The sequence below is a fragment of the Pogoniulus pusillus genome, chromosome 6, assembly GCF_015220805.1.
Source record: "Pogoniulus pusillus isolate bPogPus1 chromosome 6, bPogPus1.pri, whole genome shotgun sequence".
In the NCBI taxonomy this organism is placed as follows: domain Eukaryota; kingdom Metazoa; phylum Chordata; class Aves; order Piciformes; family Lybiidae; genus Pogoniulus; species Pogoniulus pusillus.
In genome coordinates, this window is record NC_087269.1 from 25306497 (window position 1) to 25320683 (window position 14187).

General features: G+C 51.3%; 1 protein-coding gene across 11 annotated transcripts in view; it reads right to left on the reverse strand.

Moving 5' to 3' along the window:
- Positions 1-14187, reverse strand: part of PCDH15 (protocadherin related 15) — a 1224756-nt gene that overhangs the window by 11265 nt on the left and 1199304 nt on the right. For all 11 annotated transcript variants that reach the window (XM_064145003.1, XM_064145009.1, XM_064145013.1 and 8 more), the window contains 2 exons: positions 2946-2967; positions 235-273 (listed from right to left, as the gene is read on the reverse strand). In XM_064145003.1, the coding sequence (XP_064001073.1) occupies positions 235-273; positions 2946-2967 (61 nt within the window). The remainder of the gene's footprint in view (positions 1-234; positions 274-2945; positions 2968-14187) is intronic.

Consider the following 14187-nt stretch of genomic DNA (forward strand, 5'->3'; position numbering starts at 1 on the left):
ACAAGAGAAGCTTTAAGCCTGTAACAAAGTCCATGGGAGCAAGTTAAAGAAACTCAAGGGGAAAACACTGAGATAAAAAATATTAACCAAAACATAAATGGGGTAACAATGTCAGGACATTCCTAAAGGATTTTTTTTGGGGAAATATTACCTAGAACACAGAGGTTTTGGTTAGGAGATGATACAGAAGCAAACAAAATGATCTAAACTAATAAGAAACAAAAATAACTTTACCTCTGGTCTGAGAAGAGAAGGTCTCAGCAGCTGCTGCTGCTACAAAAGAGAATTGGAAAGTGGTTAGTAAAGCAGCAATGATCAAAGTGCAGCGACCACAGAATCACAGAATGTTAGCAGTTGAAAGGGACCTCAAAAGCTCATCCAGTCCAACCCCCCTGACAGAGGAGGATCACCCAGGGCAGGTCACACAGGAACACATCCAGGTGGGTTTGGAATGTCTCCAGATGAGGAGACTCCACAATCTCTCTGGGCAGCCTGCTTCAGGGCTCTGTCAACCCTCACAGTGCTCAGTCCAGGGGTACAATCTCTGCCCTGCTCCTGCTGGCCACACTACTGCTGATCCAGGCCAGGATCTTGGTGGCCTTCTTGGCCACCTGAGCACACTGCTGCCTCATCTTCAGGTGCTAACAACCAGCACCTACAGGTCCTTTTTTGCCAGGCAGCTTTACAGCCATCCTGTCCCAAGCCTGGAGCATTCATGGGGTTGTTGGGACCAAAGTGCATGACCCAGGAGAAGGTCATGGAGTTCACAGAATCAGTCAGGGTTGGAAGGGACGACAAGGATCATCTAGTTCCAACATCCACACCCTACCCTGGAGCAGGCTGGCCAGAGTCTCATTCAGCCTGGCTTTAAATACCTCCAGGGATGGGGCCTCAACCACCTCCCTGGGCAACCCATTCTGCTGCCACACCGTTGCTTTAATTCTCTATAGTCTTTATACCCTCCTGTGGCTTTGCTACCACAAAGACACTTCAGTCTGCAATGCCACTAAGGCAGTGATGTTTCTCTACAACTTAAAAGGTTCATTTCCTTCTGTATGCAGCACACATGGGAAAAGCTGACAGGAAGGAAAGGGCCCTGAGAGTCTGCGTGAAGAGGACCAACAGGATGATGCCTTAAAGTCACAGAATGGTTTGGGTTGGAAGAGACCTTCAAGACCATCCAGTTCCAACCTCCCTACCACAGGCAGAGACACCTCCCACCAGCCCAGGTTGCTCATGGCCTCACCCAGCCTGAACTTCAACACCTCCAGGGAGGGTACAGCCACAGCTGCCCTGGACAACCTGTGCCAGTGTCTCCTTTGCCCTCACTCTCAAGAATCTCTTTCTAGTCTCCAGTCTCAAACTCCCCTCTTCCATCTTCAGTCCATTCCCTCATCCTATCACTACAAGTCCTTGTAGAAAGTCCATTCTCAAATTTCTTGTAGCCCAATTCAGGTAGTGCAAGGCTACTCTTAAGGTATCCCTGGAGCCTTCTCTTCTCCAGGCTGAACAGCCCCAGCAATCTCAGCCTATCCTCATAGAGGAGGTTCTTCATCCCCCTGATCATCTTTGTGGCCTCCTCTGGACCTGCTCCAGTAGTTCCACGTCCTTCTTGTGCTGAGCATCAGAACTGGAGGAAGTGCTGCAGGTGGGGTCTCAGCAGAGAAGTGTCACACAGCAGCCTCCTAGCCTGGGCACTGGTTTCTGCCAGGATGATTTATACAATCATAGAGTCACAGAATCATAGAATGAGTCAGGCTTGGAAGGGACCACAAGGATCAGCCAGTTTCAACTCCCTTGCCATGCCCAGGGACACCCTACCCTAGAGCAGGCTGCACACAGCCTCAGCTAGCCTGGCCTTAAACACCTCCAGCCATGGGGCCTCAACCACCTCCCTGGGCAACCCATTCCAGCCTCTTACCACTCTCATGCTCAACAACTTCCTCCTCACCTTCAGCCTCACTCTCCCCACCTCCAGCTTTGCTCCATTCCCCCCAGTCCTGTCACTCTCTGACAGCCTCAAAAGTCCCTCCCCATTTTTTTTTTGAGGCCCCTCCAGATCCTGGAAGGCCACAAGAAGGCCACCTGGGAGCCTTCTCTTCTCCAGATTGCACAGCCCCAACTCTTTCAGTCTGTCCTCACAGCAGAGGTGTTCCAGCCCTCTCAGCATCATCCTGGCTCTGCTCTGGACACACTCCAGCATCTCCACAGCCCTCTTGTCCCAGAGGCTCCAGAACTGGATGCAGGACTCCAGGTGGGGTCTCAGCAGAGTGCAGCAGAGGGGCAGAATCACCTCGCTGGCCCTGCTGGCCACACTGCTCCTAATGCAGCCCAGGCTCTGCTTGGTTTTCTGGGCTGCCACAGCACACTGCTGGCTCCTGTTCAGCTTCTCATCCACTAGCAGCCCCAAGTCCCTCTGCAGCCAGGCACTGCCCAGCCTGCATTTGTGCTTGACATTGTCTCCACCCAGCTGCAGGACCTTGCCCTTGGTCTTGTTGACCCTCAGGAGGTTGGCTTGTGCCCACCTCTGCAGCCTGTGCAGGACCCTCTGGATGGATCCCTGCCCTCCAGCCTGGCTGCTGCACCACACAGCTTGGTGTGGGCAGCAAACTTGCTGAGGCTGCACTCAGTGCCTGTGTCCGTGGCACCCACAAAGATGTTGAACAAGACTGGTGCCAGGACTGATCCCTGAGGGACTCTGCTTGTCACTGGCCTCCACTTGGCCATGGAGCCATTGACAGCCACTCTTTGGGTGCAGCCATCAAGCCAGTTCTTTATCAATGCCTCATGGAGCCTTTGAGGGCCTTTATATTCCTGGGTTCTAAACCCGGGAATATAACCCAGGAAAATGACCCAGGTAGGGATGAACTTTTCCAAGGCAGGCTCTGTGGGGCAAGTATGTTGATGCAATAAACATCTGAAAAGTACCTGGGGTAGAGCCTTACCTCTTGCTGTGCATATCCTCGCCTGCAAGCCAGAAAAAGAGAGAGAAAAACCCACATTAGTATGTTTTGGTGAGACTGAGGGAAGGTGCAGGTGGCCACTCTTTCTGGAGAGAGGTGACAAGATAATGCCCTCAAAGGTAGGACTAGCAAGAAAAGAAAGACATCTACCACACCCCGTGGGTTTCCTCAGGTGTGCTCTGGCCATACCAATCATTGCATGAGGAAGTGAACCTATGGGGGAGTGTGGGGGGTGTGGTGGTGGTGGAGGGAGTCTTTTCTTGCTTTAGGTTTCAAATGAATGAGAGGAAATGGCCAATCCCCAGAGGCCAGTGCACCCAGTGACATCAGCAGAGGGAAGGGGGGAGGTGAATGGCCTCTGGCTTTCCTCAAGCCCCTCTAAGACAAGTCCTGCTGCACCACTTTCTCTATTGCCTCACAGGCCTACAGAGACCACCTAAAGACAGGATCTGTCTTTCACACTCCTGCTTAAGCAGTCAAAGAATCATATCATAGAATCAATCAGGCTGGAAGAGACTTCCAAGCTCATCCAGCCCAACCTAGCACCCAGCCCTGGCCAATCCACCAGACCATGGCACTAAGTGCCCCAGCCAGGCTTGGCTTCAACACCTCCAGCCACAGCCACTCCACCACCTCCCTGGGCAGCCCATTCCAATGTCAATCACTCTCTCTGACAACAACTTCCTCCTCACACCCAGCCTAGACCTGCCCTGGCACAGCTTGAGACTGTGTCCCCTTGTTCTGTTGCTGCTTGCCTGGCAGCAGAGCCCAACCCCACCTGGCTACAGCCTCCCTTCAGGGAGCTGCAGACAGCAATGAGCTCTGCCCTGAGCCTCCTCTGCTGCAGGCTGCACACCCCCAGCTCCCTCAGCCTCTCCTCACAGGGCTGTGCTCCAGGCCCCTGCCCAGCCTTGCTGCCCTGCTCTCAACACCTTCCAGCACCTCAACATCTCCCTGCAATGGAGGAGCCCAGAACTGGACACAGCACTCAAGGGGTGGCCTGAGCAGTGCTGAGCACAGGGGCAGAAGAACCTCCCTTGTCCTGCTGGCCACACTGCTCCTGAGCCAGCCCAGGATGCCATTGGCTATGCTGCCCACCTGGGCACACTGCTGCCTCATCTTCAGCTCCTCTCTCCTAGCACCCCCAGCTCCCTCTCTGCCTGGCTGCTCTCAGCCACTCTGTCCCCAGCCTGTAGTGCTGCTTGGGGTTGTTGTGGCCAAAGTGTAGAACCCTGCACTTGGCCTTCTTCAATCTCATCCCCTTGGCCTCTGCCCACCCATCCAGCCTGTCCAGGTCCCTCTGCAGGGCTCTTCTACCCTCCAACAGTTCCAGACCTGCTCCTAGCTTGCTGTCATCTGCAAACTCACTGATGCTGGACTCAATGCCCTGGTCCAGATCATCAATAAGGATATGGAACAGGACTGTGCCCAGCACTGATCCCTGGGGCACACCACTGGTGAGAGCTGCCAGCTGGATGTGGCACCATTCACCACCACTCTCTGGGCCCAGTTCTCCAGCCAGCTCTTGACCCTTTTCAGAATGAATCTGTCCAAGCCAGGAGCTGCCAGCTGTGCCAGCAGCTGCTTGTGGCAGGCAGTGTCAAAGGCTGTCACCATCCAGGGAGTTTTCTATTCGTATTCAGTGCATGGAATTGATTATCAGCATTCAAACAAAGCTGTTGCCCAGGTAATAGAACACTAATGAGCAGCTGAAATGAAGATTTATCATCAAAAGATGATCTGTGGCTTTGCAAAGTCTGCTTGAGGAAGGTTGTACTGAGCTTCCTCTATCTCATACAACCCTCTTCAGATAAAGAAGTGTTGCACAGAGGACAAAGGGAGCCTATTACTCTTAATTGCCCTTGAGTAGTGGCTACATTGCATATTAAAAGCATAATACAAAGCATTCTAATTGAATTTGGAACTCAGCTTCCTTTGAAACAGCACCAGGCTGCTTGGGGAGATGGCTTATAGTTTTGTGTGGCCACAATGAGCAGAAACACAAGCTCCCAAACACAAGACCAGAAATACTCAGTGCAGCACAAGAATCTATTCTGACCCAAATAAAGGAGGCAAAGGCCAAAGCAACATCATTCGTTTCCAAGCAGGAATGAAAGCTCTCCACCAAGGGAGGAATTGCTTCTGGGTAAAGATGAGCAGCCAGGCTTCATTCACTGCAGTCAGTCAGTCAGAAAGCTTCAGTGCACAATGGGAAGCAAAGGTGTGGCACCTGCACTGATGTAGAAGGACTGTGAGAGCTATTACATGCTGCTGGTGCTTGTCATGGAGAAAACAAGAATGGGTTCACATGGTCTCAGATTGCCAACCCTCCCCATGTCTCTATTGTTAACACAGGTTAGAGGAACTAGGATTGGTCTAAAGCAACAATTTCACAGTGTCACAGAATGTCAAGGGCTGGAAGGGACCTCCAATGCTGATCCAGTCCAACCCCCCTGCCAGAGCAGGATCACCTACAGCAGATCACACAAGAAGATGTCCAGGTGAGTTTTGAGTATCTCCACAGAGGGAGACTCCACAACCCCCCTGGGCAGCCTGTTCCTGGGTTCTGTCACACTCACAGGGAAAAAATTCCTCTTCATGTTTCCATGGAACTTCCTATGCCTCAGCTGCCTCCCCTTGCCCCTTGTCCTGTCTTTGGGCATCACCCAGCAGAGCCTGGCTCCAGCCTCCTGGCACTCACCTTTACGTATTCATAACCATTGCTGAGGTCACCTCTCAGTCTCCTCTCCAAGCTGCAGAGCCCCAGCTTCCTCAGGCTCCCCTCCTAAGGATGATGTTCCACTCCACCATTTCTGTGGCTCTGTGCTGGTCTCTTTCAAGCAGTTCCCTGAGATCCTTCTTGAACTAGGGGCCCCAGAGCTGGACACAAGATTCCAGATGTGGCCTCACCAGGACAGAGTAGTAGTACAGGAGAACCTCTCTCGATGTACTAACCACAGCTCTTCTAATCCACCCCAGAATGGCAGTGGCCTTCTTGGCCACCAGAGCACACTGCTGGCTCAGGGTCACCCTTCCATCCACCAGGACCCCCCAGTTCCTTTTTCCTTTCACTGCTCTCCAACAAGTCAGTCCCTAACCTATACTGCTCCATGAGGTTGTTCTTTCCCAGGTGCAAATTTCCCCATTTCTGGCAGCTCAGCTGGCATTTATTGTTTCATACCTCATATCTATTCCTGACTTCAAAGTAGAAGCCTTGCAAACCCCTGACACCACTCAGAGAAGGAAACTGTTGATCAGTTTGGCTCTCAAAAGGGAGGTTTCCTGCAGTACATAGCTGGAACTAAGGAGGAAGAGGCTAGAAGGGAGATGAGTGATGATGAGCTAGTGCTGATGTCAGCTTTGCAAAGGGGACTTCCAAGACACTCTCTTGGTGATGCAACCCCTGCTCAGAACTCTACCTGGCCAAACAGCTACTGAAAGGATAAGAGGTATATCCAGGGTCATTTCTGACCCTAACTATCCAACTAAAGAGGGATCAATAAGCCTCTATACACTCATTATCTTATCAACTACTGCACTGGCAGCACTGCAGCATGACCCAGACATCCTAGTGGCACCAAAATTCATATACTCGTAGAATGTTAAGTCTGGAGAAGAGGAGGCTGAGAGGGGACCTTATTGCCCTCTACAGCTACCTAAAAGGAGGTTGTAGTGAGGCTGGAGCTGCTCTCTTCTCCCCACTTACTCATGGTAGGACAAGAGGAAATGGCCTGAACTTGCATCAGGGGAGGCTTAGGTTGGCTGCTGGGGGGAAGTTGTTTCCTGAGTGGGAGGTCAGGCACTGGAACAGGCTGCCCAGGGAGGTGGTGGAGTTGCCATGCCTGGAGGTGTTTGAAAGGAGAGTGGATGTGGTGCTTGAGGCTATGGTGTAGTGATGAAGGCTGCTGGGATGAAGGTTGGACTGGCTGATGCTGGTGGTGCTTTCCAAGCATAGCGATTGATAGTGATGAGATGTGCTGAGGGGTTTGGGTTAATCAAGGACTTGTCAGTGTGAAACTGATGATTGGACTGGAGGAGCTTGAAGGGCTTTGCCAATCTAAGAGATTCTGTGATTCTGTGAATGGGTTGAGTCGGAAGGGACCGCAAAGATCATCCAGTCCCAACAACCTGCCATGGGCAGGGACACCTCCCACTAGCCAAGGTTTCTCAAGGCCTCATCCAACCTTGCCTTGAACACCTCCAGGGAGGGGGCATCCACAACCTCCCTGGGCAACCTGTTCAATGTCTCCCCACCCTCACTGTCAAGAATCTCTTCCTAATTTCCAGCCTCAAACTCCCCTCTTCCATCTTCAGTCCATTCCTTCATCCTACCACTACAAGTCCTTGTAGAAAGTCCCTCCCCAGATTTCTTGTAGCACACTTCTTCAGGTAGTGGAAGGAGGAGAGTGGAAGGATGCTCTAAACTGGAGCCTTCTCTTCTCCAGGCTGAATAGCCCCAGCTCTCTCAGCCTGTCCCCACAGGGGAGGTTCTCCAGCCCTCTAATTATCTCTGTGGCCTCCTCTGGACCTGCTCCAGCAGTTTCCCTGGTTGGGTTGAAAACAGGTCCTGTTGGTCCAGTTCCTTTCCTGCTCTATTATTATTGTTATTATTATTATTATTATTTGAAATAAAGGCTACTCAAATAACCAGCAGGAGATAAAAGGCTGCATTAACTCCAGACAAAATGAAACTGCATTTTATAAACTTTCCAACTTCATGAAGGTTTCCATAATGAGAGAAGAGGTGTTCCTCATTAGTGAAGAGCTGATTAGAGCATCACAGAATGTTAGGGGTTAGAAGGGACCTCAAAAGATCACCCAGTCCAACCCTCTGCTAGACCAGCATCAATTTGGAGTAGATCACACAGGAACACATCCAGGTGAGTTTTGAGAGGAGACTCCACAACCTCTCTGGGCAGCCTGCTCCAGACCTCCAGCATCCTCACAGGGATGAAGTTTTGCCTCCTATTCCCATGGCACCTTCTGTGCTCCAGCTTGCCCCCAGCGCCCCTTGCCCTGTCATTGGCCATCCCTGAGCAGAGCCTGGCTGCATCCTCTTGACACTGCTCTGCACATCTTTAGCACAGCAATGAGGACAGCTTTCAGGCTCCTCTGCTCCAAGCTCCAAGCCCCAGCTCCCTCAGTATGTCCTCAGAGACACGTGTTCCACTGCCTACAGCAGCCTGGGGGGCTATGGACTGGATACTTTCAAACAGGTCCCTGAGGTCCTCCTTGACCTGAGTGGCCCAGAACTGGGCACAAAATTGCAGATGTGACCTCATTGAGGCAGAGCAGAGGGGTAGGAGAACCTCTCTGGATCTATTTACCACAGCCCTTCTAACCCACCCCAGGATGCCTTTAGCCTTCTTGGCCACAAGGGCACATTGCTAGCTCATGGGCATCCTTCTGTCCATCGAGATCCCTGAGTCCCGCTCCTCTGCACTGCTTTTCAGCAGGTCAGTCATGAGTCTCTGCTAGTCCATGGGGTTGTTCTTTCCTGAGATGCCAGGCTCCACCCTTGTCCTTGTTGGATTTCATTCAATTTCTCCCTGCCCAGCTCTGCAGCCTGTCTAGGTCTGGCTGGATGGCAGCATAGCCTGACATGTGTCAGCCACTGCTGCTCCTGGTTTGGTGCCATCACCCAGGTGGATGATGAAGGTATTGAATAGTACTGGGTTACCAGGACCCTCAAGAACTCTTCTGAGCCTGATGAAACTCAACATTTACACAGCAGCTGCTGTGTGATGTCCAATCCTCCTGCTTGAGGAGTGGCACAAATCATTCCGGCCTCATAAGACCTTTAGAATTGATGCTGTGGATGTTTAACCCACAGCTGTTCTGTTGCCCAACACAACACACTGCCAGGTCACAGGCTCACAGATGTCAGGGTCTGGAAGGGGCCCAAACAGATCATAGAATCATAGAATGAGTCAGGGTTGGAAGGGACCACAAGGATCAGCCAGTTCCAACCCCCTTGCCATGCCCAGGGACACCCTACCCTAGAGCAGGCTGCACACAGCCTCAGCCAGCCTGGCCTTAAACCCCTCCAGCCATGGGGCCTCAAACACCTCCCTGGGCAACCCATTCCAGCCTCTCACCACTCTCACCATGAACCTCCAGCCTGACTCTCCCCACCTCCAGCTTTGCTCCATTCCCCCCAGTCCTGTCACTCCCTGAGAGCCTTAAAAGTCCCTCCTCAGCTTTTTTGTAGCCCCCTTCAGATCCTGGAAGGTCACCTGGGAGCCTCCTCTTCTCCAGATCATCAAGTCCAACCCCCCTGCCAGAGCAGGACCATATAATCTAGCTCAGGTCACACAGAAATGCATCCAGACAGGCCTTGAAATCTCCAGGGAAGGAGACTCCACAACCTCTTTGGGGAGCCTGTCCCAGCACTCTTTGAGTCTTACAGTAAAGAAGTTCCCCCTTGTGTTCAGCTGGAACCTCCTGCACTGCAACTTCCATCCAGTGCTCCTTGTCCTATCCCAGCGAGCAGTGAGAAGTGGATTAGGTCACCATTCTCTGGTATTTCACCAGTAATGAAAGGAACATCACAGAAGCATGTGTTGTGGGTCTACAAGCTCCAAAGTGGACTTTAGGAACTAAAATTCCAATATTGGTCTTAAGGCTGATCTGCTCTGAAGGTGCTCAGAACAGTCCTAGAAACCTAGAATGGTTTGGGTTGGAAGGGATCTTAAACATTATCCAGTTCCAACCCCCGTGCCACGGACAGGGACACTTGCCACTACACCAGGTTGCTCAAGGCCCCATCTAAACTGACTTTGAACACTTCCAGGATGGGAACCTCCACAACCTCTCTGGGCAACCTGTTCCACCCTCATGGGAAAAAAAAAACCTTCTTAATGTCTAATCTAAATCCAGTTTCTTCCAGTTTGAAGCCATCACCCCTTATCCTGCCACTCCAAGCAGTTGTCAAAGGTCCCTCTCAAGCTCTTCTGTATTCCCCTTTAAACACTGGAAGGCTGCTCTAAGGTCTCTCTGGAGCTTTCTCTTCCCCAGGCTGAACAGCCACAACTTTCTCAGTCTGTCCTCAGAAAAGGTAGCCCAGACCATTTTTGTGGCCTCCCTTGGACCTGCTCTAACAGTTCAGTGTCCTTCTTGAGCTAGGGCCTCCAGAGCTGGCCCCAGCACTGCAGGTGGGGTCTGAGCAGAGCAGAGCAGAGGGGCAGAATCCTCTGCCTTTGCCTCTGCCTGCTGCCTATGCTGCTGGGGACGCAGCCCAGGACACAGTTGGCTTCTGTGCTGCAAGCACACATTGCTGGCTCATATTGAACTTCTCATCAACCAGCACCTGCAAGTCCTTCACGTGAGGACCACTCTCCATCCATTCTGTGCCCAGACTGGATTTCTGTTTGGGATTGCCAAGTGGAAAAATTCATCAGGCTGACCTCAGCACACATCCTTAAAGTTCCCTTCCTTAAGAGCTGCTGAACATTGACAATTTGCTGCAGCGGTGCCACCCAAAATTTAGCCTCATTGGCAGGTGTTCTACATGTGCACAGATTGTGAATCATAGACTCATTGAATTGTGTTGGTTGGAAGAGATCCTTAAGATCATCGAGTCCAACCACCAACCTAACACCACTATGACCATTAAACCGCATCTTGAAGTGCCATGGCCACACCTGTCTTCAACACCTCCAGGGACGACAATTCCACCTCCCTGGGCAGCCTGTTCCAATCCCTGACCACTTTTGCAGCAAAGACATTTTGCTTCCCCTCCAACCTAACCCTCCCTTGGCACAATTTCAGGACATTTGCTCTCATTCTCTCTCCCGAGCCTAGGGAGCAGAGCCCAACCCCCACCTCACTGCAGCCTCCTTTCAGGGAGCTGTAGAGAGCAATGAGGTCTCCCCACAGCCTCCTCTTCTCCACACTGCACTTTCAGGTGCAGGCAGGACGTCTTGCCATGAATTAATACAGATTATTAATTTTGCATCACCCCTCACACACATACAGATTGTGTTACAGCAACAATGCCACTATCATTGCCTTCACACCCACCGAGCTACTCTGTGTGTCTGGAAGCCACAACCCAAGAGTTTTAAGCAGAGGAAATTCTACTGTGACATTGTGTGATGGAGTTGGGGGGGGTTGGCTCTGAGACAAAGAAAGAGAAGCTACCTTCAGCAGTTTTGGAGTGAAGAATCCACACACGTCCTAACTGCAGGTTGAAAAACAAGAGAAAAGAGAACAAGGCAAGCAGCATGGAAATGCTGAGTAGCTTTAAACAGCCTGGTAAGTAATTCATTGCTGTTTTGCTCAGCGTGAGACCAGTTGAAACCAAACTGGGGGTGGGGATGTTAATTTCCCTTTGCTCTGCAATTTCTGCCTTTCCCTATATTTTCTTTGTTTGTCTGTTCATTGTTTTGTTTTCAATTGTAATAGTAAATAGTTTCAATTTTAGGGAAAGACTCAAAGGGAACTTGCAAATGGAACCAAACTAACATCCATTGAAATGCCCCAAACTGCTTTTACTTAGGAATTGTATTTTATTGTCAAAGGACAACAACAACAAAATATGAACTATAATTGACAGATTTAATGGAAAGGTCCTGATCAGATCACAGAATTGTCAGGGTTGGAAGTGGACTCAAAAATTATCCAGTTCTAACCCCCTTGCCATGGGCAGGGACACCTCATACTAGATCAGGTTGCCCAGTGTCACATCCACCCTGGCCTTAAAAACATCCAGGGATGAGGCTTCTACCACCTCCCTGGGCAACCTCTTTCAGTCTCTCACCATTCTCATGGTAAAGAACTTTTTTCTCACATCCAATCTGAATCTGCTCACTTCTAGTTTTGCTCCACTCCCCCCAGTCCTATGGCTACCTAACATCTAAAAAGTCCCTCCCTAGCTTTCTTGTAGCCCCCTTTAGATACTGGAAGGTCAAAATAAGGTCTCCTCAGAGCCCTCTCTTCTCCAGACTGAATAACCCAAACTCTCCCAGTCTGTCTCCATAGGAGAGTAGCTCCATAGGCAAGCTGCTCCAGCCCTCTGATGACTATGAGCCAAACAAAAACAAAGCCAGTAAGTAAACCCATGGGCTTTTTCCAAGGACTGGAAATATCTTCACTTGGTGACAACTAATCAGAGTGACTTTATTCCAAATGGCAGACAAAGGAGATGGTTCAGCTGTGTGGCGAAGGAGCATGGAAGTAAAGGAGGCACCAACCACAAGCATGTGCGAAATAAAAACCCAAGCAGAGGTTCAGTGCATGGAAGACATTTACAAAATGACAACTTTTCACATGCAGTCACAGTGTAAAAAAATGCAGAGGAAGGCAGAGCACAGGTAGTGGGAGAGGAGATAAATGAGTTTGCTGACAGATGGGGGTGAAACCCTTCTGAGCTGAGGAGCAAACGTGAGCTGAACACGAGGCAGCGGAGCAGAGCGCGGCGATGTCTCTGGTGGGGAGGGAAGATGCATTGCTGCAGTAACTCCAGCTTGCTACTGCTGAACCTGCTGGCTTCCAGCACCTGCTGGCTTCGACATCCAGTATTGCACAGGAAGATTCCTCCTGGGTGGTACTTTATAGGCAAAGCAAGAGAATCCAATTACAGCTGCTGAAAAAGCACTCTGCTTACTGGTGCTACCTGCAGTGAAGGCTGCTTAACACAACGCAGCATTGAGACCTCGGCTGTCTGTGACCCTATCTTTGGGTGAAAAATGGGCAGGCTTTCCCCGAGAATTTTTGGTAAGCTAAGAACCAGCACCACAGATGCAGCTCTAAGAAAACAGCCTGGGAGATTGTTACGCATTCCAAACACCCAAGAGAACAGGAAAAGACAACATCTCCCAATTTGGGATGAGGACTGAACAAATAAGCATCAGAGAAGAGTGGGGGGAAAGTCAATTTCTGGAGAGCCTGAGAAGGCAGATTCCATGGGCTGCATTAAAGTCACCTTACCCACAAGGTTCCCTGTGGAAAACACTGAGCTGTTAGGCATTACAGAGCTGTGGACTGGGAGGGAAAGCGTTTCTCCAGCTCCTCCACAACACAGCTCAAGTCACCGTTGTGCTGGTTGTGCTCAGCTGCAGCTTCTGGAGTTGGCAGCTCTGGGCTTGCAATGGGTTTGAGCTTAGCAATGTGCTTGGGCAGGATGTGGTTTTTGTCTATTTGGCTGTACATGTTGGCCACGGACTTCTCAATGGCTGCTAAATTCTGAATGTTCTTAAGAATCCCTTTCAGCTCCCTACGGGGAGGAGGAGGAGGCTCTGGCACTGTGGCCGGTGGTGGTACAGCTGTCTGTTTGGCAGGGGACATGGAATGCTTGGCAGGTGAGAGGTGCTGGGGGCTAAGAGGAGATGAAGAAGAAGAAGAAGAAGAAGAAGGAGAAACTGGAGGCGGAGGCAGAGGATGTGGTGGCAACAGAGGAGGGGATGGAGGTGGTGGTGGCAGAGGAGGTGGCAGCAGTGGAGGTGGGGGTGGGGGCGTTTTAGGTGGATCTGGAATGCTTTCTAGAGCTTCTTTGGTCTGGGGAGCTAGGCAGCTTTGGCAAATTGGTTTCTTTATCCTGAAAGAGGGAGGAGTTGGTTTGCGAGTCGGTGGAGGAGAAGGTTCTCCAGGATAGTCATGGTGAGTGATGATCACGGAGGGGACTGCAGAGGCCTCTGGCTCCGCTACATCAGCACGAGGCGTTGGAGAAGACAGAGGAGAAGAACGAAGGCAAGGAGATTGAACCACATTCTTGGGAGGCTGCTGTAGCACATTCTCTCCTTCCTGGGGCCGGGCGCTGTGTGCGGGCGATCGGACGCCTTTCACATCGGGGGACTTGACTTGCTTCATTTCTTGCAAAGCCTGCTGCTCAAACTGCCTGGCCTTCTCTTTCACGGTCAGCTTGGGGCCACTCGGCCTGTGGAAGAGCGGGCTGCTAACATCCACAGCGCCAGGCTGCCCTTCGCTTCCTTCCTTTGCTCGGAGTCTCTCCCGTTGCCACTGAACAGGGTCCATGATAACCGGCCTGCTGGGGGAGCCAGGTGCCTTCCTCCTGGTGACGTGCGTCGGTACCGTCCACGCCCGGTGGCTGCCCCGCAAAGAGGCCTCTCTCAAGACCAGGCTTGAAGGGGAAAGAGTGTCTAAAGTGTCGTTTGTCCTCCGCAGAAAGCCAGCAGCCGCAGGGCTTTGGGTGAGACCTTCCACGTACAGTGGGTTTTGAGTGGTTAATGGGTTCTCGTCAGACAAAAAGGTGATGTTACTGGCG